The sequence below is a fragment of the Ranitomeya imitator genome, chromosome 2, assembly GCF_032444005.1.
Source record: "Ranitomeya imitator isolate aRanImi1 chromosome 2, aRanImi1.pri, whole genome shotgun sequence".
In the NCBI taxonomy this organism is placed as follows: Eukaryota; Metazoa; Chordata; class Amphibia; order Anura; family Dendrobatidae; genus Ranitomeya; species Ranitomeya imitator.
This window is the reverse complement of record NC_091283.1, coordinates 638,686,885-638,713,994: the sequence shown is the minus strand read 5'-3', so window position 1 is coordinate 638,713,994 and position 27,110 is coordinate 638,686,885. Positions and strand designations below refer to the sequence as shown.

General features: G+C 46.6%; 1 protein-coding gene across 3 annotated transcripts; it reads right to left on the bottom strand.

Moving 5' to 3' along the window:
- Window positions 1-883: 883 nt before the first annotated feature.
- LOC138665347 (zinc finger protein ZFP2-like) lies at window positions 884-26,648 on the bottom strand. Of its 3 annotated transcripts, XM_069752744.1 has the most exons (6): window positions 26,564-26,635; window positions 26,085-26,258; window positions 18,543-18,709; window positions 6,731-6,925; window positions 6,528-6,645; window positions 884-2,416 (listed from the first exon to the last, which is right to left on the bottom strand). In XM_069752744.1, the coding sequence occupies exons 3-6, from the start codon at window positions 18,618-18,620 to the stop codon at window positions 993-995; spliced, it is 1,815 nt and encodes a 604-aa protein (XP_069608845.1). In that variant the 5' UTR covers window positions 18,621-18,709; window positions 26,085-26,258; window positions 26,564-26,635; the 3' UTR covers window positions 884-992. The 3 variants fall into 3 exon arrangements, with proteins under 3 accessions (XP_069608845.1, XP_069608844.1, XP_069608846.1); XM_069752743.1 differs by lacking the exon at window positions 26,085-26,258 and having other exon boundaries at window positions 26,564-26,648; XM_069752745.1 differs by lacking the exon at window positions 26,085-26,258 and having other exon boundaries at window positions 18,543-18,671.
- Window positions 26,649-27,110: the final 462 nt, after the last annotated feature.

Sequence of the window (27,110 nt, the reverse complement as noted above, 5' to 3'; positions counted from 1 at the left end):
ATTTTGAGGAGAAAAAAAGGAAAAAAACTTTTTTTTAATAAATTGGTGGTGCTTCTTATAATCCATGCGTCTTATTGCTTACCGGATATGGTGGATGCGGTGAAGCGGGGTCCCAGGGTCACTTCTGGAGGAGACAGCAGTGGAGTGTTGCTGCAGACTGGGATGAGGGGATGTGCAGGTGTCCTGTGCTGCGGGGGGGGGGGAGGGGGGGAGAGGGTCCTGTACTGTAATGATGCTGGCGTCTCCGATGCTGTAAGGGGGCTCTGCCGATATTTTGTTAAAGGCCAGAGCCCCCCGGCAGTTCGTCCATGCTTTCCTGTGCGGTGGACTTTGGGAAAATGGCCGCCGGGAGGCAGCGCATGCGTAGATGGAGATCTCGGGACCAAGATCTCGAGAGATGAGATCTCACAACAGGGTTGCACCAAAAGTTTTGCAAATGTTGACTTTTCCCACCAGCTTTGCCTAGCTCTGCAAAAATCGGCAGAACTGGGGTGTGATATCACAGTTCGTCTAATTCATGACAAACTGTGATGTGCCTTATGAGATTAATCATACTCCCCCTTCTCAGATGCTCCTGATTCATTAAGGGGCATGCACATCTTCGTGAATCAAGATCAATATGCTCCTTCATTAAGACCAGCTCAAAAAATCACTAGTCTTGATGGACCGGGGTCTACTATATGCGTTATGCACCATTACCATGAAGTAAAAACATAATCCCTCTACACATTGGGTTGCATTTTGTGACCTCTATCAAAAATAGCGAAAACTTTGCTTGCTCCTAAACAGCTGCCCTAATTTCTATTGGATCATCACCCTTTTCTACAAATCAAAGCGCTTTGAACCCATAGGTTCTACAAGAGATACATAGCACACAAGCACATATGTGTCATATTTATTACAATTCTGATAGATCATTCACTTAAAAGCTATGCTATCATGATCCCATAGATTAATTATGGCTTCCTCTAGCTTTGCGAGTAGCGGGTGCATCATTTTCCTCCAGAGTGGATACTGCAATGCATGAGAAGTTCAGAATTGCTCATAAAAAAAGTGTCACACTCTGAACATTTGAAGGGCTTACTGATACTGTGAACTTCTTGATGCTTGATAAGAGTGGAGCTGTATCTGAATGATTGACCGCATTCGGAACAAGCATATGGTTTCTCCCCTGTGTGAAGTCTGTGATGCCTCGACATACTGGATTTATCATTAAAACGTCTGCCACATTCAGAACACATAAATGGTTTTTCTCCAGTGTGAATCCTCAAGTGACGGACAAAGTGTGAACGATCGGAAAATGATTTCCCACATTCTGAACAGGAAAACTGTTTTTCTTTGGCGTGGTATTGCTGGTGTTTCACAAGGAGAGTGTGATTTCTAAAACAAGTCCCACACTGAGAACAAAGAAAAGGCACATCCCCTGTGTGGACCTTCTCATGATTGAGAAGATGGTAATTTCTAGTGAATCGTTTGCCACACTGTGAACATTCGAAAGGCTTCTTCCCTGTGTGGATTTTGCAGTGGGCCACCAGTTCATACTGGTTCAAAAATCTTATCTCACATTCTGGACATTTAAATGGCTTTGATATGAGATTAGAGTGCATTCTCTGATGTCTGCTGAGGTATGAGCGGTCACTGAAGGACTTCCCACACTCTGTGCATGTGTAAGGCTTCACCCCAATGTGGACACTCTGGTGTCTAATGTAGTGTGAGATTTTGGAAAAAGATTTTCCACATTTAGAACACAAAAATGGCTTCTCTCTGAGATGGGTTCTTTGATGAAGAGAAAGATGTTGCTTGTTTGGAAAATGTTTATTACATTTTGGACACATTAGCGTTTTTAATTTTTGGTTCTGATTTTCTGCACTCGGATGGTCAACTGGGTTTCTTTGAAGAAAGGTGTTCTCCATGTTTCCATATAATTTTCCACCATTAACTTTGTCTTTTACTGTATGAGACGAAATATTCATGACTTCTGTGGGTTCATCTTTCTCGGTTTGTTCCAAACATCTGTTATGCGGGGCTGGAACATTTTGTTTTATGTAATTCAAGTCCAGATTTGTGACGTTTGTTTCAACGCAAGAGACGGGTTCTTCCTTAATCTGAAGATATGGATATTGACATGTAAGATCTGTGGGTGTGAATATTTGGGGGGCTTTGAGGTTAGCTCCATTACATGACACTGGTTCTTCTTTAGCAAGAGGTGACAGATTTTGCAGAACAGGTTCTTTGACTACATGTGGGCATGACTTGTTGGGTTTCTTAAGATTCTCCATGTTGCTTGATACTACTGCTGCAGTCCTTGGTTTCTTCAGTCTTGAAACATCCTCTTTAAATCTCTTTACTCTGTTACACATCCGAGTGGGCACTTGTCCATGAGTTCCTGCCGTTGTACATGTACTATTTGAGTAACCTGTTATAAAGAAAAAGTCATTTAATATTGAGACAGCTCATTATTACTCACTCACTACAGCTATGAACAAACAGGCAAGTGAACAAGGACTATGATTTGCTATCTTGCAGAACTATACCAAAGGTTGGTGAGAAAGTGATAAAAGCATCAAGACAGTTATATTTGAAAAAAGTTATTGGGAAGTTAGTCGCTCAATGGCGAGTAACTTGATTAGTACATGGAATGGAAGGCCTTTCTTTTGCTAAGAAATTGGAAAAGCTGGGTTGTTTAGCTGAGAAAAATGACGTCTCAGAGGAGATCTCATTCATATGTATAAAAGCATGTGGTCAAAACAAAGCACTGTCAGGGGACCTATTCCTTCCAAAGACCAGAAAAAGGACTAGGGGGCATTCACTACATATGGAGGCGATTCCCTCATCTACATAGGAAAAGGTTCTTTACAGTCAGACACTATACCGGCATTAATAAAGGGCTGGATGCTTTGCTCACAACAAATTAGATTGTGTGTTATTAATAATCTAGTGACAGAGAATTTATAACTACTGGAGAAAGATTGAACTCGATGGACCTTTGTCTTTTTTTTCAATCTATGTAATTACTAGGGCTTCTCACTAAATTAGAATATCATCACAAAGTTAATTTATTTCAGTTGAATACAAAAAGTGAAACTCATATATAGAATCATTACAAACAGAGATATCTACCGTATTTTTTGGACTATAAGAAGCATCGGACCATAAGACGCACACCAAATTTTCAGATGGAAAATGGGGAATAAAATTAATTCGTCAAATGGGGGTTCATTTTACAGTCCTCAATTCAGCTTACACTGGGGAGGATCAGCAGCGCTTGTGGAGTGGAGTCACAGGGGGTGTTTGGTGGTCTGGCGATGATATGACCCAGACTGGTGGGGCAGGTTCAGTGGTACTCAGTGGTGCGGGGCTCCGGCGACATTTTGTGAAAGCCCAGAGCCCCTGCACTTCCATTGCCTCAATGCTATGGCCGCTGAAGGTGGCGCATGTGCAGATTGAGATCTCAGCAAAAGCACCACCGAGCACAGCCGGACCTGCCGCACCGGGATGGGAGTGAGATCAGTGCCCTGCAGCGTCGGACCACAGGAAGAATCGCCTGACTCCTGCCGCCACCTCACTAATTGTAAGTACGGTATATTCTGACTATAAGACGCACCCCCGTTTTCCCCCAAAAAATTTTTGGGAAAAAGTACGTCTTATAGTCCAAAAAATACGGTATTTCAAGTGTTTATTTCTGTTAATGTTAAATACCATTCTATTAGTCAATGACCATTGTTCAAGCTCATCTAGATCCTTCTGAATCCTTTCTCTGTCCTCGACCACACCCATCTCCAAATAGCCCTCCCTTTACTCACCTCTGTGTCCAACTATCATTTTTCTCCTATGCCACAAAACTACTGGAACAGCATGCCCATCTTGGACTATCCTCCAAACTGTTCTCCTGCTCCCTCTTTGACCAGTTACAATTTGGCTTCTGTGAGGCAGTGACCGGTGTCACATGCGAGGGTCGCAATGTGTCCCCACCAGGATGCGCACCGAGGCGTATTGAGGCCGTGGGAGTGCATTGCAGTCACAGACATAGCTGTGATTGCAATGCAAAATAAAAGTAAGTGTTGGTCTTGGGCAAGCTATTTGTGCAAGGCAGATTTAAGAAAACCTGCTCTGGGCTTTTTTTTAAATCGACTACAGAATGGTAGTGGGGCAGTCCGTTTCCTTACCTGCAGAGCTCCACCTGTGTGAGACAACACAGAGCCAAGTGAGCCCTCAGCGTACACGGCGGTGCAGTCGCCCACGACAACAGGTCTTGGATGTGGACTATTTTGTTTCCCGGCTGTAATCTGGAGGATATTGTATGCTGTGTATTTCTGTGAGTTGGACATTAAAACACATTTTGCTTTGAACTTGGCTGGGTCACTGCCTCATCACTGCACAGTGTGGATACCGCTGCACTACAATTCCAACTGAATCATTCAACCGAAACTGCCCTAAAAGTCAACAATGACCTACTAACTGTCAAAGGAAAGTGACATTACTCTGTCCTCCTCCTCTTGGACCGGTCCTCGGCCTTCAACAGTGTCAGTGTCCCCCAAAAATTCAGTTCTAGGACCCCTGCTCTTCTCTGTCTACACCTTCAGCCTGAGACAACTCAAACTAATTCGGCCAATCTCTTCACTGGCTCCCCATTGCCCAGAGACTCCAGTTCAAAACCCTAACCATGACATACAAAGCCATCCGCAACCTGTCTCCTACATAAATCTGTGACCTAGATCTCCTAAAAAAAAAAAATGGTGTGCACACCCGACCCGATTAAATACAAAAATATATCACAACTTTATTGAGTGCCAATACATACAAAAAACATTAAACCCATCTAAAAACATGCAGTTTGCATAGTACATGATAAAAAGCGGAACACCCCTGACTGATGTATAAGCAAGGCAAAACATAGACATGTGGGGATACAATGAAACAGGTGTAGCACCCTGATACTGATACTTACATTATTTTCTTATTGTTGTATGATACATTGGGGTGCACCCTATTTACCAGTCTTTATCTAGATCTCCTTCTCAACTTCCCTCTCATTTCCTCTTCCCATAATCGCATACAAGTCCTCTGCCATGCATCCTCCCTAATCCAGAACTCTTTACCCCAACATAGACTCTCACCTACCGTGGAAAACTTAAAAAAGATCCTGAAGACCTACCTCTTCCGACAAGCCTACAACCTGGCAGTAACCACCGATGCACGACCAAATCTGCCCTCACCTACTGTATCCCCACCCATCCCTTGTAGACTGTAAACTCTCGCAGGCAGGGTCCTCTCTTTTTCTGTACCATGTATTGTTCATGATTATTGTACTTGTTTTAGTTATTATTATACATTTTATATATTATGTATACCCCATTCACAGGTAGAGCAACATGGAATAAATGGCGCTATAATAATAAATAATACTACGTCAGCACCATTAAAGCCTATGGCCCCATTGGTACATACGCCCGAATCCCATTTTGCGGGGGGTTTGGATACAAGCTCTGACAAGACTACTGACGATAGTTGTCTACCTGACGACGATGCCAGCAAAAGTATTACAAAGATTTATATGGTCCCTCCAGAGGAGCTGGTTACCAGTGATATTATTACACAGCTAAAGCAATCAAAAATATGAACAGATTATTCTAGTGACCATTGCAGAAAATCTAAATACCCGCGTGGAATCCTGCACAAGAACCTCCAGAACAGGGAACTTGAAATGAACTTGACAGCTGATAATGCCCGTAGATCGGGCAGCAGGTATGCATGTCATGCCAACCCATCGGCGACTTGCGGGCATGTGACATGGGCGCCGAAGGGCGGAATTAGTGATGCGCTCACATTAAATGCCGCTGTCGGAGTTTGACAGCAACATTTAACGGATTAACAGCTGCGGGTGTATCGTGATTCCACCCGCAGATGTTAGGGGCACATGTCAGCTGTTCAAAACAGCTGCCATATGCCAGGAAAGATGTGTGCTCAGCGATGGAGTCCGCATCAAAGGGAGGAACATGACATGCGCCGTACATGTACGGCCAATGTCGTGAAGTGGTTAAACATGTGACGCCAGTTCCTGCCCAAAGCTTTCTGGTGGAGTTTTTAATTAGGCGCATTTTAGACATATAGTCAACTTCTTGCGAAAAAAAAAAATCGATTAAAGTAAACAATAAAGAGCATTTTTCTTTTGGTGCCAAAGTCATAAACTTTATGCACCATTTTGAACAAATTGGCACAAAAAAGTCAGTGAATACCACAAAACAAAAAGAAAAGGGACTTTGGCATATCAGAAATGATGACACAAGGGCCACAGTATGGGTGATTCTTCGCTACTGCAGTAAGTTATGGTACAGATTCAGAGCATCTCAATCTAGAGTGGCTGTTTTGACAGTCAGACCAATGAAGGTTTGCGTTTACACACAACAGTTTGTGGGTTTTACAAGCAAATATTTTCACGTATCTGAAGAACATGAGGAGCCCATACCTATGTATACAACAGATCTCAGGTATTATAATGTTATAGTCACAGACAGAGCAGATTTCACCTTGTGATACTTGAATGTTCTCCATCACTGCTTGCTTGTAGAGATCGTTGTGTCGTTCTATATACTCCCACTCCTCCATGGAGAAATGGACAGTGACATCCTGACACCTTATAGGAACCTGACACATAATGATACAGTCATTAGAAAGACGCATCAGCCCTTGTGTTACTGTATAATGTCCCATTAATGCCGGCAGCCCTCACCTCTCCAGCCAGCAACTCAATGATCTTGGTGCTGAGATCTAGGATCTTCTGATCATAGTTTCTGTCATGAAACAGTGACTTAGGTGAAGACCTCTTCTTGATTGGTATCTGGGTCCGGTGCCATCCTAGGGAAACGCGTGGAGAGTTGAAGGATGTAACAACCTCTCCAGATGTCTTCTTCACCACTTTGTAATCCTGTGTATGAAGAGAAACACTGATAAATATCATTATATACATTCCTAGAATTCCTTACCTCTCCAGTCAGTCATGTCTCTTATTAATGGCGACAAGATCCTGGTTAAGTCAGATGATATTTTCCAAAATCTCTCACCTACATGGTCCTGTATTAAAGACATTGTCCAGCATTTTACATTTATTGGTCTAAGTTTAAAGTAGGCAATCTCTTCTGAAAGGATCCTGCTTAACATTGGCCACCGTACATGTGCTTTCATTATAGGGAGCGGGCTCAGGAACTGAACCTGCTCTGTTAAGCACAGGTGCTTTTTGTGTTACAAAATTGCACCAAAGAAAAATTTGGCATTAGTTTAATCTCTTAAATATTGCTGTCAAGCAAGACAATGACATGTAGAAAGGCTCCAAGATGGCAACCTTCAGGACCCCGACCCCACAGCACTGCCTCACTACTGAGCATGTACATATCCCGACTCCACAGCACCGTCTCACTACTGAGCATGCACATACCCTGACCCAACAGCACCTCCTCATTACTGAGCATGTACATACCCCAACCCAACAGCACCTCCTCATTACTGAGCATGTACATACCCCGACTCCACAGCTCCACCTCACTACTGAGCATGTACATACTCCGACTCCACAGCACCTTCTCACTACTGAGCATGTACATACCCCGACCCCACAGCATTGCCTCACTACTGAGCATGTACATACTCCGACTCCACAGCACCTTCTCACTATTGAGCATGTACATACTCCAACTCCACAGCACCTTCTCACTACTGAGCATGTACATACCCCGACTCCACAGCACCTCCTCACTACTGAGCATTAACATACCCTGTCTCCACAGCACTGCCTCACTACTGAGCATGTACATACCCAGACTCCACCCACCGCCTCATTACTGAGCATGTACATACCCCGACTCCACCCACCACCTCATTACTGAGCATGTACATACCCCGACTCCACCCACCACCTCATTACTGAGCATGTACATACCCCGACTCCACAGCACTGCCTCATTACTGAGCATGAACATACCCCGACTCCACAGCACCACCTCACTACTGAGCATGTACATACCCCGACTCCACAGCACCGCCTCACTACTGAGCATGTACATACCCCGACTCCACAGCACCGCCTCACTACTGAGCATGTACATATCCCAACTCCACAGCTCTGCCTCACTACTGAGCATGTACATACTCCGACCCCACAGCTCTGCCTCACTACTGAGCATGTACATACCCCGACCCCACAGCACTGCCTCACTACTGAGCATGTAGATGAAGTGACCGAGGGCAAGGTCGCCCATGTATATCCATGATCTGGATATACTTCCACACTCAAATTCTATTTTAACAACCGTATCTTTACTGTTAAACATTTTCCTTAACACAGCGGAACACAATAATAGTCAGTACAAAATATGCCTATTCACAGAGATAACGTGTAATAACAAACTGTCCCTCACTTTCCCTATCCACACATTACCAGTTCCTTTGTTCCAAGAGGTTATCTTCCCACGTCGCAGGCCTGTCTGTCACTGCAGGGGGACGCTCCAGCCGGAGAGAAAAACAACAGGGATTATACAAAACTCCGTCCCTCAGGTCCAGACTGTAGTCCTTGGGGTTCGACAGGTAAGGGTGGAATGTTCGGCCTCTCAACAGAGAACCCGCTTACAGTTCATGGGCTCCAGGGTCTGTGAAGATGTCACCGTTGGGTGCTCCGCAGTGTGGGAGCTGGGAACAATCTGGATGTCAGCTTCCAAGAGATAGCGGTCATCCAGGCAATCTTCTATATCGCCTCTACAGGAGGACGCCAGCACACACCGACCTCTCTCTGCACACACCAGTTTCCCGGGCTCCCTTTTTCCCTCCCCTTCCTGTTCACATGACATCACAGGGGGAAGTTCTGCCAATACAGTTTGTTTCTCTGTAATCACATTCGGCATAGGTATAACTTCTGGCCACACGGGGGCAGTGTCTGTCACAGATTCTATGTCAATGATAATAGAACAGTCACAGCCGGCCAGCTCAATACAGGCCCCCCCGCTTAAAGGTTGGCAGTCCCTAGGGCGGCGATGGCTGTGGAGGTTGTAGGACCCGGCTGCGGAAAAGGCCACACATATTGGTCTCTGTAGGACTGTCCCGGGGGCACTCCGGCGGTAGTCCTCGTTGTCCGCCTAACGGGTGCCAGCCCATGGGCTCTGGCTCTCCCGCACCACTCCAGCGTGTAGCATAGATTCTAAGAGGCTTTTCACCTCCTGGTATTGTTGAGGTGGTATTTGTCGGTACCTCTCGTGAATAGGGGCAGTATCGCCCGTGGGAATTTCGTGTTGGATACTGGTGGTGTACCCGAAGTCGGTGTCATGCTTTGCAAAGGAGTCTTGGTGTTCTCGCAGTAGTCTCTCCACTTGAGACACTTCCTGTTTGGTGTACTGGGACTGGTCCAGTTGCACTTTTTCCAGTAATTTTCGCCCAATGTCTTCATCATCTGCTTGAGCATTTATGGCTGAGACAGTTACCGTCCAGCCATCTTCTGTAGACGGGGTGAATTGTAAGGGCCCCATGGGGTTCACTTCTGTGGGTAGAGCATATACTCTGGCAAGTTGCATGCCAGCTTCAAGGGCTACACCTACGTCTGCGGTGTTGTTCAGCCGGACAGGGACTATTCCGTTCCTCACGACGGCTAGGGTGCGGGCGACTAGTGGGTTTAGCTTACCCCCACTTGGAGCCCTCGGCTTGATTAACACTTCAACTCCTTCAAGCTGTCGGTTGGTGTTAAGAGGCAGGGAAATGACTGTCTCTTTTTCAGCGGGCAAAGTAATCCGGGTACAGCGGGGCACCTTAATGGCTGCTAGGGGTAGTTGTTCCTTTGCCATCTGTTGAAGTCCAACGGTCCGGATTACGCACTGGAACGCCAGACGAGTCGGTTTATGTTTCGTAACCTTCTGCCAGTACTTGGGCCCTTTTCTTGTCAACAGCATAAGATCCAGGTCTTTCAAGATATTCATTCCGATTATTACTGGGGTCTCGGAGCCGAAGCCTTCCTTGATAATGACGATTCCTCATTTCCCTAGGTCTTGCCCGCAGGCCTTCGTATCCATCCAGGCGACTCCGGTTACTGGAATGGGTAGGTTATTAGCCGCAATTATCTTAATGGTGGTATCTGGATCACAAGCAGTTCTTGGTTTGAGGTACTCTTCATAAAACTGTTCAGAGATCGTGGTCACTTGCGACCCAGTGTCCATCAATCCTTGTACTGCAACTCCCTCCAGAATAACTTCAAGTGTAGGACTACTCGAGGCAAGAGTACTCCGTTGCTGGCTCTGTTTTTCTACACCCCATTCTCTATCCCCCCTGCTGCTCGAACCTCAGCTGCAGGGGTGTCTAGTTTAACGGCGGCCATTGTGGTGAGACCTGGCGTGGCGGCTCTGCTCGTGGATGTAGCTGATATTCCGTTCGTCGTGGTAACTGATGGTTTGTTCGTTGAGAACAACGGTTCGCCCTATGACGAGGATCACCACATGACCAACACGGTCCTGCGGGACGGCTAGGTTGCATCCGCTGGTCTCTCTGTCGTTCTAGTGTTAACTGTGACACCTGTTGCTGTAAATCTGCTACCATCTGTTTCAGCTCCTCAGTGTCACTGTTGGGCTGTTTAATGTCTAATATGGATCTGCACGCAGCGCTTTGAGTCCCCACATCCATGACGGGTCCCCTAGAACGTTCTATGGCTTCCTGCTTGACTTCAGCGAAGGGGAGAGTCGGCGTCATCCGAATCAAGTCCTGTAGCGTACGGTTAAGATACTGGTCTCTCAGCCCTATAACGAATTGGTCTCTCAGTACCAGGTCACAAGGAGCTATAGTAGCCAGTTGTTCCCCTTTTGCACAGGCTTGTTCAAGGAGTACCTGAAGGGCATTTGCATATTGGGGGATGTCTTCCCATTCAAGCTGTGTCCGTCTAAAGAACAGGTATCGCAGTGTTCCCTGGTACGTAGTAGGTCCATAGGTCTTTTCCAGCACCCGCACCAAATCCTCCAACGTACGCTGCCCCCTGACCGTCTCCAGTCTGACTGTCGTCCATGCCTCCCCCTCTAGCGTCAGTACCGCCATTTCTGCCAAGGTCTTAGGGTCAATATTATACATTTCTCCCAGTATCCGCACTTGTTCCGCCCATTCTGGTACGGGGTAGTTTCGCCCGCCAAACTTCCTGACCTGGTTTACAATGGACACCGGCGGCGGTTTCTGACTGTACACTGGGTGGGAATCTTGCTGGGCACAGATCCTGCCGACTACGCCAGATGAAGTGACCGAGGGCAAGGTCGCCCATGTATATCCATGATCTGGCCCAGCAAAACTTCCACACTCAGATTCTATTTTAACAACCGTATCTTTTTTTTTTTTATCAGATAGATTTTTATTATCCGCAAAGAATAAACAATCAGAATATTTCTCATGGCAATGTTTCATTAAACATTTACAGATAACTTTTTCCCCCCCGACCCAGAGCCCCCCCACCCTGCCCAACCCGAGACCTCAGCCAGAGCCACCCCACTTCCCATCATCATACAACCATTTGAATAAACATCCGTTATATTTCCATTGAATACTAGGTTCCCTATATTCTCATTTATCATCCTAATTCAAGTCCATCCACGGTTGCCACAGCTTGTGGAAGATGTCCAGCTTATTCCTTTTGGTGTAGATACTTTTCTCCAAAGTAAGTATATGCTCCGCTTGCTTAAGAAAGTCTCTTCTTGTTGGAGGTTCCTCTCTAATCCAAAATTTGGCGATCAATTTCCTAGCAATGAATAACAATCGTGCAATAGCTATTTTAAACATGTTGTCCGTAACAATTTCCTCCACATATCCCAATATGCAAGTCAGTGGAACCCTAGGGACAGAACATCCATACACCAGTTCAATACGATTTAAAACAACTATCCAGAAGGAGGACAGTCTAGGGCACTGCCACATCATATGCAATATCCCCGCCTGGGATTGTGAGCACCGAGGGCAGTCCGAGTTCTGCCTAAGCCCAGCCTTGAACAACCTGTCAGGGGTTCTATAGGCCCTATGGATTACGAATAACTGTGATAGCCTGCCTGGTTCACTCATTGATATCTTAGGCACATATTCTAGGACCGACTCCCATCTATCATTGTCAATTATTCCCAATTCAGCTTCCCATTTCCCTTTGGCTCGGATGGGATATTTTTCCAGGAAAGAAAAAAGTAGAAACCCATATATTTCTGAAATCGCCCCCTTCGTGCAGCTATTCTTAAGGATATAGTCGATCATGAGATCAATCTGTACCACTATGGCTCCCCTTTTATTCTGTGCCTGATAAGCATGAGAGATACGATTATACTGGAACAATTCAGACCGTGGCAACTGAAATTCTTCCTGCAACTCCTCAAATGTTTTAAGTCTGCCCTGACTTATCAGCTGCCCCAGCCATTTAATACCTGCTGCAGACCAAAAGTGAAAACCCTCCCTCTGCCTAAATTCCGGTAGATAAATGTTGTCCCAAATAGGCGAGAATCTGGTGAACCCACTCACTTCCCTAATGAGTTTGACTTTTTCCCATACTCTGTGAATTAATTTGATAGTGCACCCATGTGAACCCATTTTTTTGAATTGTCCTCCCTCCAAACTGTCACTCAAAACGTCTGCCTGTAGTAAGAACCTCAAGCTATTAGGTATTTGCACACTCCCTGCCTCCTCCCCCCATCCTTTGAGATGTTGACACTGTGCTGCTAAGAAGTATAGCCATGGATTAGGAAGTGCAAGACCCCCCTCTGTTTTGGCCCTCTGAAGTATCTCCTGTTTAAACCTAGGACTCTTTCCTCCCCATATTAATTCCCCAAACAAAGACCTAATCTTACGGAATCTGCATTGTGTAATCCAAATGGGAGAGTTATGTAGCACGTACAACAACTGTGGCATTACAATCATCTTTAAGAGGTTCACCCTACCAACCACCGATAAATGTAATTTGTTCCATGCCGCAATCTTGGTACGAATTTTCTGCATTAATGGACTTAAATTCAGTTCCTCAAAGGTAGTTAGAGGAAGAGCAATCTGAATACCCAAATATTTGAATTTTTGAACAATCTTTAATTTTGTGGTTATCGCCCTCTCTCCACTGCCCATACTGTCCCCCTCAATCAACAACATACAAGACTTATCCCAGTTTATTGTGAGACCCGAAAACCGACCAAACTCCTCAATCAAAGCAACCGCATTGCACAGGGACCTTTCAGAATCCTCCAGGAACAACAAAATATCGTCAGCATATAATGCAATTTTGTCTTCCCTCCTACCATAGATGTAACCTCTAACCTCCTGAGCACCTCTTATTTTAGCCGCTAACGGCTCCACGGCCAGAGCGAAGAGCAACGGGGACAGCGGACACCCCTGTCTGGTACCCCTAAACAGCGGGAAACTCTCTGACAAATTATTATTAACTCTAATTTTTGCCATTGGGAACGAGTACAGCAACTTAACCCAGGAGATGAATTTTGGACCAAACCCCAGGCGATCCAGTACCGACCACAAGTAACTCCACTCCACACAATCAAAGGCCTTGTGGGCATCTAAAGACACCACAACTCTTTTTCCGGCATTGTCTGCAGGAATTTGCATATTTAAAAATAGCCTTCTCAAGTTAATTGCCGTGGATTTATTGGGCATAAAGCCAGACTGGTCTGGGTGAATCAATTTATCGATCACTTGGGTCAGCCTGTTCGCCAGGGCCTTCGCCAAAATCTTTATGTCAGCCGTTAGAAGTGAAATTGGTCTATACGACTCCGGCTGTTGAGGATCTTTATCAGCTTTAGGAATAACCACCACGATGGCCTCTCTCATTGATGGGGGCAGCACTCCCCTCTCCAACGACTCAGAGAACACTCGCTCCAATTTGGGCATTAACTCTGCATTAAGAATTTTATAAACCTCTACTGGGATACCGTCCGTCCCCGGAGCCTTGCCCCCCGCCATATTCGCCAAAGCCGCCTTCAATTCTTCCTCCCCAAGCGGTCTATCCATCCACTCCCTTTCCTCTCTACCTAGTCTGGGTAAGTCAACCTCTTTCAGATATCTATTCATTTCCTCAGGACTTTTATCCACCCTAGAGGAATATAATTTACTATAAAATCTCCGAAAAACGTCTAAAATTTCCCCCCCCTGAGTAACCGTTTTACCTTCCTCTGTTCTTATGGAGTATACATGTGAAGAATCCCGCTGCGCAGAAACCACCACCGAGAGCAAATGTCCTACCTTCTCTCCCTCAGAATAAAATGTTTCCTTTTGAAAGGCTCTCAACCTATCTGCCCTACGCATATGGAGTTCATCGACCGCTACCTGAGCCGCCCTCATACGAAGTTGTGCTTCTCTTGAATTCTGAGAGGCCAGTGTCTCTTCCGCCACCCTCAGTTCCTCCATCACTGCATTGTCTTGAATTTTAGACTTAGTTTTATGTCTCGAGATGTCCCGGAATAAAATTCCTCTCAGGTATGCCTTCATGGTGTCCCACACTACAAGATTCCCCGCACTCCCTTCATTTATCCTGAAAAACTCCCCGAGTTCAGTTCCCACCTGTTCCATATCCAAATACTGTAGCCAGGAGGGGTGAAATTTCCATCCCAACCCCGTCAGGCCACTCTTCCCAGTCATTTGTACAGAGACCAGTACTGGGCTATGGTCCGATATTACTCTAGGCCTATACTCCACCTCATGTATTAGATTATTCACCCCCCCATTTCCCAAAGCCACATCAATGCGAGATAAAGATCCGTATGTTGCTGAATAACATGAGTAGGCATATGTCCTAGGATTACGCACCCGCCACAAATCTATCCATCCTATTTCTCTTAGATAATTTCCAAAAGGAGTAGAGTTCCCTTCACTTCTCAACTCTGCATGTCTACCCTTGTCCCAGTGATCATTAGATATATTGTTCACATCCCCCACTATAAGGAGGGGCACCCCATCCCACCTACCCGTAATTTCCAGAATCTCCTGTATCTTTTTCTTGGAATATGGTGGTGGAATATAAATTGACACAATACAAATTAACCTGTTAAATATCTTGCATACTAAAAACACAAATTGGCCGTCTTTATCGGTGGTTACCTCAATCTCTTCAAACGGAACACTAACGTGTATCAAAATTGACACACCTCTGGCATAATTTGAGAACGTTGAGTGATACGCCTTTCTCACCCATCTCTTCTGTAGAATAGCAACCTTTTCCTTCACTAGGTGAGTTTCCTGCAGACATATCACTGAAGGCCTCTGTTTCAGTACATATTGGAAAATAGCTGTTCTTTTAGTAGCATTTGCAAGGCCCCTAACATTCCAACTTAGGATTTTAACCTCCCCACCCATTATAGCTTATAGAAACAATGAATGAGTTCAAGCTCCCTAAGGTCTCAACCCCAACTCCCACCCCCTCCCTCCTCCCCCCCCCCATCCCCAATTCCCAACTGAAATAACTCTCTATCTCTCCCCTCTCTTTAAGCCCACCCAACTCCTCTCTACTCTTAGAATATCAAAATAAACTCTCCCTCTCAATTTGAGATCTGGGAACGCTGTTTCACAGCCTAACGATAAAAACTCTGCGTTCCTTCAGCTCCCCCGCCCACCATAGCCAAAATGCAAATTTCGTTGCGCCGCCGAACACAACCTGATGATATCAATATACCATAAAGTCACAGTATAAGTACCAGTTAACTATCAAACCAAACATAACAGTGAAGGGTTAACAATTGCCTCAGTAGCACTTAAATCAGTTTCAGCGGGTCTGCCCCGTTTTGACATGCTTAGTATTGAGATCCAGCCATTGTGACGCCTCCTCTGGATTTTGGAAAAAATGCACCCGATCCAGAGCCACCACCCTTAATTTTGCTGGGTAAATCATTGAATAACGGACATCTAAGTCTCGCAACCTCCTCTTGACCTCTCCAAACTTCATCCGAAGCTTTTGGACCGCCGCAGAGTAATCCGGATAAAGGGAGACCCGATTACCATCAATGGTCAGCTCATCACAATTCCTGGCTTTCCTCAACAAAATGTCTCGGTCCTGATAGTTCAGAATTTTAGCCAAGATAACTCTTGGGGCCGAGCCGGGGGGGAGGGGTCTGGTGGGCACACGGTGCGCTCTTTCAACGGCAAACATCTTAGTAAGGCCATCTCCACCCACAGCGTTTTTTAGCCATGCCTCAATATAAGCCGTGGGGTTGCTCCCTTCCGCCTTTTCTGGGACCCCCACAATCCTTAGGTTGTTCCTGCGGGATCGGTTTTCAAGGTCATCAGTCTTAAACTCCAGATCAGCAATACGTTGAATATACTTTTTTTCCCTGTTTAACAATTCACCAATCCGATCTTCTGCACTCCCAACCCTTTCTTCCACCTCTTCCACTCTCTTTTCAACTTTACGCATAGCAGAGTTTAAAGCGACCATCTCTCCCTTTAATTCATCCGCTCGTAGGTTTAGAGCCCCCAGGGCAGACTTACAGTACATCACCACTGAAAATATGTCCTTCAGAGTCGGCTCCTCCATTTCTGGCATGTCAGACTGTGCAGGCAGAACAGCTCCTGCGGCCCTTGTAGGAGATCCCTGGTCTGACCCACTGCACTGTAGCTGAGCCCCTCCTTCCTGCTGATCTCCGGGGGCACCAGCTGCTCCAGACTCCACACTTCCAGCCTCTGACTGTAGATTTACAGCCTCCTCTGACCTGGCAAATCGCTCCAACTTAGCAATCACATCCATCTTCCTCTGATAAGCAGCGCTTGCCCTCGCCGCCTCCTCTGCAGTCTCAGCGCCATCTTGGGCCTGTGAGCTTCCCGCAGCTGTCAGCTCCTTCTGTCTCCTGCGTGTCATCCTCAGATAAGATTCCGTTCCTTCGGGTCACACCTCGCTCCCCGAGACTATGTGCACTCCTGAGAGTATGATTTGCGCTCGGCGGCGCCTCTAAGGGGTTAATACAGAGATAATGAAGCGGGAGAGCTCTGTTGCACGTCTGTTCACATCGCCTGCTAGGCCACGCCCCATCAACAACCGTATCTTTACTGTTATACATTTTCCTTAACACAGCGGAACACAATAATAGTCAATACAAAATATGCCTATTCACAGAGATAACGTGTAATAACAAACTGTCCCTCACTTTCCCTATCCACACGTTACCAGTTCCTTTGTTCCAAGAGGTTATCTTCCCACGTCGCAGGCCTGTCTGTCACTGCAGGCCGGAGAGAAAAACAACAGGGATTAAACAAAACTCCATCCCTCAGGTCCAGACTGTAGTCCTTGGGGTTCGACAGGTAAGGGTGGAATGTTCGGCCTCTCAACAGAGGACCCGCTTACAGTTCATGGGCTCCAGGGTCTGTGAAGATGTCACCGTTGGGTGCTCCGCAGTGTGGGAGCTGGGAACAATCTGGATGTCAGCTTCCAAGAGATAGCGGTCATCCAGGCAATCTTCTATATCGCCTCTACAGGAGGACGCCAGCACACACCGACCTCTCTCTGCACACACCAGTTTCCCGGGCTCCCTTTTTCCCTCCCCTTCCTGTTCACATGACATCACAGGGGAAAGTTCTGCCAATACAGTTTGTTTCTCTGTAATCACATTCGGCATAGGTATAACTTCTGGCCACACGGGGGCAGTGTCTGTCACAGATTCTATGTCAATGATAATAGAACAGTCACAGCCGGCCAGCTCACTACATACATACCCCGACCCTACAGCACTGTCTCACTACTGAGCATGTACATACCCCGACCCCACAGCACTGCCTCACTACTGAGCATGTACATACCCCAACCCCACAGCACTGCCTCACTACTGAGCATGTACATACCCCGACCACACAGCATTGGCCACTACTGAGCATGTACATACCCCGAGTCCACAGCACCTCCTCACTACTGAGCATGTACATAAAGTGCAGCACAGATTCATCTCAACTAAAAGCAGAGATCCTTAGATCAGGAATAGAACTGACTATATCTAAAGGATATTTCATAACTTTCCCATATTCTTCTGAAAAAATTCACAGTACATCCTGCACTGAACTACTGAACCTAATTTATTATATATTTTAGGAGACAGAGTTGGTCCATTTTATACCAACGCCACCAAAATGGACACCGACTCCACAGCCCTGCCCACAAATGTAGAATAAACACAAAGTTCCCGATTCATAGTTTGCGTTTTGCTTCTTTTATGTCACTTTTCTTTTTTTTATCTTGTGGCATTTACTGATGTTTATTATGCCAAATTCATCAAAATGGTACGCATGGCTCATGAATTTTGTGTCAAGTCAAAAATGGTCTTTTCTTTCCAAGTCAAAAATAAAAACACATCTTTTTGAAAATGCCGCGAAAATTGCTAAAAAAAATTTACTGACATACATAAAATCACTTCAGAGGGACACTGGAGTACATATGCAATAAATGTAGTGCCTTCACAAAAAAAGAGAATAAGGCGCAAAAACACAAAAAATTTAAAAAAGACAATGGAAAATAATTCGGACCCAAAATCAGAAAGAGAACAAAAGAAGTCATGTCATGCTATATTATCCTAAAATGACCTCACCTCTCCAGTTAGCAGGTAGATGATCTCAAAGGCAAGGTCGAGGATCCTCTCAGTCACCACACATGTGTCCTTTGCCATTTTTTGCGATCTCTGAAGTGCGGGCAAAGATTACATCAGATGATCATCCTCCTGTGACCCAAGGAAAGGCCTCGTCAGCTATCCAGTGTCTACAGGAATAGAAGATGAAGTGACCTTGCGTCTGACGCTCCACACGTACCGTCACTATATAGTGCGGTAATACTTATGCCCTTTACTGGAGGAATTTCCGCAAAGCAAACATTATGGGGACAGATTATTACCTTGGAAAACCCCATAAATATTATATTGCCGTTCTTGCATATTTCTGCCTACACCTAAGTTATAGTGCCTGATACTTTGCAAGCAAGCATGTCATGTAGTACCTAAATACAAAATATATATAATAACGCTATACAGTCTCCATTTCCAGAAATCTGTCATAAAAACTTTTAGAAGACACAAAATTTTTCCACAACTCATGGTTGCAGAAAAACTGCGATCTTTGGCGCTTCCACGTCACCAATTAGGCAAGGTTGGGGCATAACGCCACAGATCATACAATTCATGTCAAGCTGTGATGTGACTAATGCCTGAAATTTTCCTCCAGAAATTTTCCTCCAGTCCCTGCTTTTCTAATACATGTCTAAGGCTACTTTCACACTAGCGTCGGATTCGGCCCGTCGCAATGCGTCGGGCAGAGATTCCGACGATAGCGTTTGATGCACTGCACAACGGGTGCAGCGGATGCATTTCTCCGGCGCATCCGCTGCCCCATTGTGAGGTGCGGGGAGGTTGGGGCGGAGTTCCGGCCGCGCATGCGCTGTCGGAAAAAGCGGTCCGTCAGGAGCAAAAAACGTTACATTTAAAGTTTTTTGCTCCCGGCGGTCCGCCACAACACGGCGCAACCGTCGCACGACGGATGCGACGTGTGGCAAAGCGTCGCAATGCGTCACCAATGTTAATCTATGGGGCAAAAATGCATCCTGCAAACAACTTTGCAGGATGCGTTTTTTGCCATAAATGACGCATTGCGACGTCTGGCAAAAAACGCCAGTGTGAAAGTAGCCTAAGCTTCCATCATGGGTTCCATAATTTCCTTAGAAAGAAATATGGCAGCAAATGAACAGCTATTTTTCCCCGGGAAAAATGATGGGCACATTAAAGGAGTTTTCCTGGTTTTATAAAACTATGGGGTTGTGAGTGACTAGTGATGAGCGAACATGCTTGGATAAGGTGTTATCTGAGCATGCTCAGGTGCTAATAGAGTATCTTTGGCGTAATCGAAAAATGTGTCGAGGCTTAATGTCTCGCGTCTGTTTGACAGCCATAACACAAATAGACAATCCCTGCATGTGTTGCAGCTGTCCAACAGACGCCAGGCATGCAGGCGCGGGGACTCGGACATAATATTCGAGAACAATGAAGTCACTCGATTAGCACAAAAGCATGCTAGGATAACGCCTTACCTGAGCACGTTCGCTCATCACTAGTTGTGACATGTCTTTGTATTTTTGCACACAATCATGGAGACTTGTCTGATTTTGATTTATGTCTCGGATCAATCGCAACAATGCAAGTCTATGGGTCCGTGAAAAAATATTGGTCAGCACACAGAAGCCACAAATGTTTTTTAAGGATTGTTTTTTTGAGAGGAGACGCTTTAGAAACTGCCTTCAGTGCTTTTGGCGGTGTGTATATGTGTTTCCTGATGCACAGTGATGAACCTTAACTCATCATGTGACTATTTGGTGCCAACATTTTAACCTTCATCACTATAAATGTAATTACATTGTGTTGTAAACTATGGTTTTCTTGTCCTGATGAAGTCTGGAGCACTTTGAAACGCGTTGACTGAATAACTGAATAAATAGAAGCCGCAAATACGTTATCTGGACTCGGATCTATTACATAGGACACCCGTAGTGCAGATTATCTGCAAATTCCATTATCAGTGTTTTTGATCAGTATCATCAGAGTTTGATTAGGGTTGCATCACTTTTTGTTGAACTAAAAAAAAAAAGTGATGGTTTCTCAAGCTTCTCATAAAGAGTCCCTGAAAAACAGACAGATGACATCCGAGTGCCGTCCGACTTAATACAGATCCATAAACTTGCATTGACGAACGAGACTCAGCTCAATATCATGCAAGCCTCTCATTTTGTGTGGACCACTCAGCCCACAAAACTACAGGGACATGTAAACTAACCCATAGATTACAATAGGGGTCAGTGTTATCCATGAAAAATACAAACAGAACTTGTATGAGAAAAACTGCTGTGTGAATGAGGCCCTAGACTGTACATCCCATGTGAATGAGGCCCTGGACTGTACATCCCATGTGAATGAGGCCCTAGACTGTACATCCCATGTGAATGAGGCCCTAGACTGTACATCCCATGTGACTGAGGCCCTAGACTGTACATCCCATGTGAATGAGGCCCTAGACTGTACATCCCATGTGAATGAGGCCCTAGACTGTACATCCCATGTGAATGAGGCCCTAGACTGTACATCCCATGTGAATGAGGCCCTAGACTGTACATCCCATGTGAATGAGGCCCTAGACTGTACATCCCATGTGAATGAGGCCCTAGACTGTACATCCCATGTGAATGAGGCCCTAGACTGTACATCCCATGTGAATGAGGCCCTAGACTGTACATCCCATGTGAATGAGGCCCTAGACTGTACATCCCATGTGAATGAGGCCCTAGACTGTACATCCCATGTGACTGAGGCCCTAGACTGTACATCCCATGTGAATGAGGCCCTAGACTGTACATCCCATGTGAATGAGGCCCTAGACTGTACATCCCATGTGAATGAGGCCCTAGACTGTACATCCCATGTGACTGAGGCCCTAGACTGTACATCCCATGTGAATGAGGCCCTAGACTGTACATCCCATGTGAATGAGGCCCTAGACTGTACATCCCATGTGAATGAGGCCCTAGACTGTACATCCCATGTGAATGAGGCCCTAGACTGTACATCCCATGTGAATGAGGCCCTAGACTGTACATCCCATGTGAATGAGGCCCTAGACTGTACATCCCATGTGAATGAGGCCCTAGACTGTACATCCCATGTGACTGAGGCCCTAGACTGTACATCCCATGTGAATGAGGCCCTAGACTGTACATCCCATGTGAATGAGGCCCTAGACTGTACATCCCATGTGAATGAGGCCCTAGACTGTACATCCCATGTGAATGAGGCCCTAGACTGTACATCCCATGTGAATGAGGCCCTAGACTGTACATCCCATGTGAATGAGGCCCTAGACTGTACATCCCATGTGAATGAGGCCCTAGACTGTACATCCCATGTGAATGAGGCCCTAGACTGTACATCCCATGTGAATGATGCCCTAGACTGTACATCCCATGTGAATGAGGCCCTAGACTGTACATCCCATGTGACTGAGGCCCTAGACTGTACATCCCATGTGACTGAGGCCCTAGACTGTACATCCCATGTGAATGAGGCCCTAGACTGTACATCCCATGTGAATGAGGCCCTAGACTGTACATCCCATGTGAATGAGGCCCTAGACTGTACATCCCGTGTGAATGAGGCCCTAGACTGTACATCCCGTGTGACTGAGGCCCTAGACTGTACATCCCGTGTGACTGAGGCCCTAGACTGTACATCCCGTGTGAATGAGGCCCTAGACTGTACATCCCGTGTGAATGAGGCCCTAGACTGTACATCCCGTGTGACTGAGGCCCTAGACTGTACATCCCGTGTGAATGAGGCCCTAGACTGTACATCCCGTGTGAATGAGGCCCTAGACTGTACATCCCGTGTGAATGAGGCCCTAGACTGTACATCCCGTGTGAATGAGGCCCTAGACTGTACATCCCGTGTGAATGAGGCCCTAGACTGTAAATCCCGTGTGAATGAGGCCCTAGACTGTACATCCCGTGTGAATGAGGCCCTAGACTGTAAATCCCGTGTGAATGAGGCCCTAGACTGTAAATCCCGTGTGAATGAGGCCCTAGACTGTAAATCACGTGTGAATGAGGCCCTAGACTGTAAATCACGTGTGAATGAGGCCCTAGACTGTAAATCACGTGTGAATGAGGCCCTAGACTGTACAACCCGTGTAAATGAGGCCCTAGACTGTACATCCCATGTGAATGAGGCCCTAGACTGTACATCCCATGTGAATGATGCCCTAGACTGTACATCCCATGTGAATGATGCCCTAGACTGTACATCCCATGTGAATGAGGCCCTAGACTGTACATCCCATGTGACTGAGGCCCTAGACTGTACATCCCATGTGACTGAGGCCCTAGACTGTACATCCCGTGTGAATGAGGCCCTAGACTGTACATCCCGTGTGAATGAGGCCCTAGACTGTACATCCCGTGTGAATGAGGCCCTAGACTGTACATCCCGTGTGACTGAGGCCCTAGACTGTACATCCCGTGTGACTGAGGCCCTAGACTGTACATCCCGTGTGACTGAGGCCCTAGACTGTACATCCCGTGTGAATGAGGCCCTAGACTGTACATCCCGTGTGAATGAGGCCCTAGACTGTACATCCCGTGTGAATGAGGCCCTAGACTGTACATCCCGTGTGAATGAGGCCCTAGACTGTACATCCCGTGTGAATGAGGCCCTAGACTGTACATCCCGTGTGAATGAGGCCCTAGACTGTACATCCCGTGTGAATGAGGCCCTAGACTGTACATCCCGTGTGAATGAGGCCCTAGACTGTACATCCCGTGTGAATGAGGCCCTAGACTGTACATCCCGTGTGAATGAGGCCCTAGACTGTACATCCCGTGTGAATGAGGCCCTAGACTGTACATCCCGTGTGAATGAGGCCGTAGACTGTACATCCCGTGTGAATGAGGCCGTAGACTGTACATCCCGTGTGAATGAGGCCCTAGACTGTACATCCCGTGTGAATGAGGCCCTAGACTGTACATCCCGTGTGAATGAGGCCCTAGACTGTACATCCCGTGTGAATGAGGCCCTAGACTGTACATCCCGTGTGAATGAGGCCCTAGACTGTACATCCCGTGTGAATGAGGCCCTAGACTGTACATCCCGTGTGAATGAGGCCCTAGACTGTACATCCCATGTGACTGAGGCCCTAGACTGTACATCCCATGTGACTGAGGCCCTAGACTGTACATCCCATGTGAATGAGGCCCTAGACTGTACATCCCGTGTGAATGAGGCCCTAGACTGTACATCCCGTGTGAATGAGGCCCTAGACTGTACATCCCGTGTGACTGAGGCCCTAGACTGTACATCCCGTGTGACTGAGGCCCTAGACTGTACATCCCGTGTGACTGAGGCCCTAGACTGTACATCCCGTGTGAATGAGGCCCTAGACTGTACATCCCGTGTGAATGAGGCCCTAGACTGTACATCCCGTGTGAATGAGGCCCTAGACTGTACATCCCGTGTGAATGAGGCCCTAGACTGTACATCCCGTGTGAATGAGGCCCTAGACTGTACATCCCGTGTGAATGAGGCCCTAGACTGTACATCCCGTGTGAATGAGGCCCTAGACTGTACATCCCGTGTGAATGAGGCCCTAGACTGTACATCCCGTGTGAATGAGGCCCTAGACTGTACATCCCGTGTGAATGAGGCCCTAGACTGTACATCCCGTGTGAATGAGGCCGTAGACTGTACATCCCGTGTGAATGAGGCCGTAGACTGTACATCCCGTGTGAATGAGGCCCTAGACTGTACATCCCGTGTGAATGAGGCCCTAGACTGTACATCCCGTGTGAATGAGGCCCTAGACTGTACATCCCGTGTGAATGAGGCCCTAGACTGTACATCCCGTGTGAATGAGGCCCTAGACTGTACATCCCGTGTGAATGAGGCCCTAGACTGTACATCCCGTGTGAATGAGGCCCTAGACTGTACATCCCGTGTGACTGAGGCCCTAGACTGTGCATCCCGTGTGACTGAGGCCCTAGACTGTGCATCCCGTGTGACTGAGGCCCTAGACTGTGCATCCCGTGTGAATGAGGCCCTAGACTGTGCATCCCGTGTGAATGAGGCCCTAGACTGTACATCCCGTGTGAATGAGGCCCTAGACTGTACATCCCGTGTGAATGAGGCCCTAGACTGTACATCCCGTGTGAATGAGGCCCTAGACTGTACATCCCGTGTGAATGAGGCCCTAGACTGTACATCCCGTGTGAATGAGGCCCTAGACTGTAAATCCCGTGTGAATGAGGCCCTAGACTGTACATCCCGTGTGAATGAGGCCCTAGACTGTAAATCCCGTGTGAATGAGGCCCTAGACTGTAAATCCCGTGTGAATGAGGCCCTAGACTGTAAATCCCGTGTGAATGAGGCCCTAGACTGTAAATCACGTGTGAATGAGGCCCTAGACTGTAAATCACGTGTGAATGAGGCCCTAGACTGTACAACCCGTGTGAATGAGGCCCTAGACTGTACATCCCGTGTGAATGAGGGCCTAGACTGTAAATCCCGTGTGAATGAGGCCCTAGACTGTAAATCCCGTGTGAATGAGGCCCTAGACTGTAAATCCCGTGTGAATGAGGCCCTAGACTGTACATCCCGTGTGAATGAGGCCCTAGACTGTAAATCTCGTGTGAATGAGGCCCTAGATTGTACATCCCGTGTGAATGAGGCCCTAGACTGTACATCCCGTGTGAATGAGGCCCTAGACTGTAAATCCCATGTGAATGAGGCCCTAGACTGTACATCCCGTGAATGAGGCCCTAGACTGTACATCCCGTGTGAATGAGGCCCTAGACTGTCCACCCCGTGTGAATGAGGCCCTAGACTGTATATCCTGTGTAAATGAGGCCCTAGACTGTAAATCCCGTGTAAATGAGGGCGGCACGGTGGCGCAGTGGTTAGCACTGCAGCCTTGCAGCGCTGGAGTCCTGGGTTCGAACCCCACCAAGGACAACATCTGCAAAGAGTTTGTATGTTCTCTCCGTGTTTGCGTGGGTTTCCTCCGGGCACTCCGGTTTCCTCCCACATTCCAAAGACATACTGATAGGGAATTTAGATTGTGAGCCCCATCGGGGACAGTGATGATAATGTGTGCAAAAAACGTAAAGCGCTGCGGAATATGTTAGCGCTATATAAAAATAAAGATTATTATTATTATTATTAATGAGGCCCTAGACTGTAAATCCCATGTGAATGAGGCCCTAGACTGTAAATCCCGTGTAAATGAGGCCCTAGACTGTAAATCCCATGTGAATGAGGCCCTAGACTGTAAATCCCGTGTGAATGAGGCCCTAGACTGTATATCCCGTGTAAATGAGGCCCTAGACTGTAAATCCTGTGTAAATGAGGCCCTAGACTGTAAATCCTGTGTGAATGGGGCCCTAGACTGTAAACGGGACTAGCGTAAGGCATATTTCTCCTCTTTTTATGTAGACCCCTGGTCCGCAAGAAAAAAAAGGGATGTATCCAATAGAATAGGACAGCATGTGGATGACAAAAATGAATGTCTGAATAAGACCTTGATCGGATGAGTTCGTTATCTTAGTACTCCCCTACCTAGAATTACCCCGTCTGATGACTGGTGTATATATACGGGCAGAGGTATCAGTGGCTGGCACTTATTGATTCCGGGGAGGCAGGAGATGAAGTCAACACCAGAACCCTTGGTCAACCTGCCCGATAACTCCTCAAGGATGCCCGCAACAGCTACCATGAAAATCTGCCAATCCCCTAGATAGGGAGAGAATACAGCATTACTATCATGCCTACAGAACAGTCCTGCTGATGGCTGTGGCAGAGAAGGACATCTGCATGGACTCCAGCTGCCATTACCTCCCCCACTCCTGGTGCTACAGGGCAATTCTATACCTGTCTTGTAGAATTCTACCATTCCTTCTACCATCCCACTGACTAGACCTCCTGCTTCTAGTAATAAGGGGGCCATCATATCTCCTATAAGTCCCATTATGTAGTGTCAGCCCCTCTTTGATGGAGTAATGCACATGATATCCCACACAGCAGACCCCTGGCATTACCTTCCTTTGTAAATTAGATTGTTTATCACATGCAGCAGGGCTAGTCACTGTAGTCAGACAGCCTGGAAGTAGTTGCTGATGCAGGGGGTTGTGGGAGTTGTAGTTTCTGGCTGTGGCTAGCAGTAGCCACTAGAGGGAAAACTATTCTTTATCTTTTGTCCTACACCGTGGAGCCATCTTGGGTGTGACCATTACTCATTTATAAAACAAAAAGAAATAGAAAGATGGAGCTCTGTGCAGCCCTTTGTGCATTATATAGTTTGGTCGCAATGTTATACGCTGTAAATAATTGTGGACATAACACTGCGACGTGCCAACCATGATTTATCGGATACCACGCGGTGAAAGGTTATACTCAGTGCAGATCTGCGTTTTCTCTCAAGCCGATTATGAATGAGAAAATTGCAGCATGCTGCGAGTGGCTCCGTGAATGGGATCACGCACATCCATACAAGTCTATGGGTCTGTGGAAAACATCGGACTGCACTCAGATGTCATCCTCTGACTCAGACAATGGAGAAATTAAGTTCTCTGTCTTCTCCGCAAC

Coding starts and splice junctions, on each gene's coding strand:
- LOC138665347 (XM_069752743.1), bottom strand. CDS start 18,620: ATGGCAAAGGACACATGTGTGGTGACTGAGAGGATCCTCGACCTTGCC. Junction 6,926..18,542: donor TCTACCTGCTAACTGGAGAG/GTGAGGTCATTT, acceptor CTTCATACACAG/GATTACAAAGTGGTGAAGAA. Junction 2,417..6,527: donor GAACATTCAAGTATCACAAG/GTGAAATCTGCT, acceptor TCTTTATAACAG/GTTACTCAAATAGTACATGT.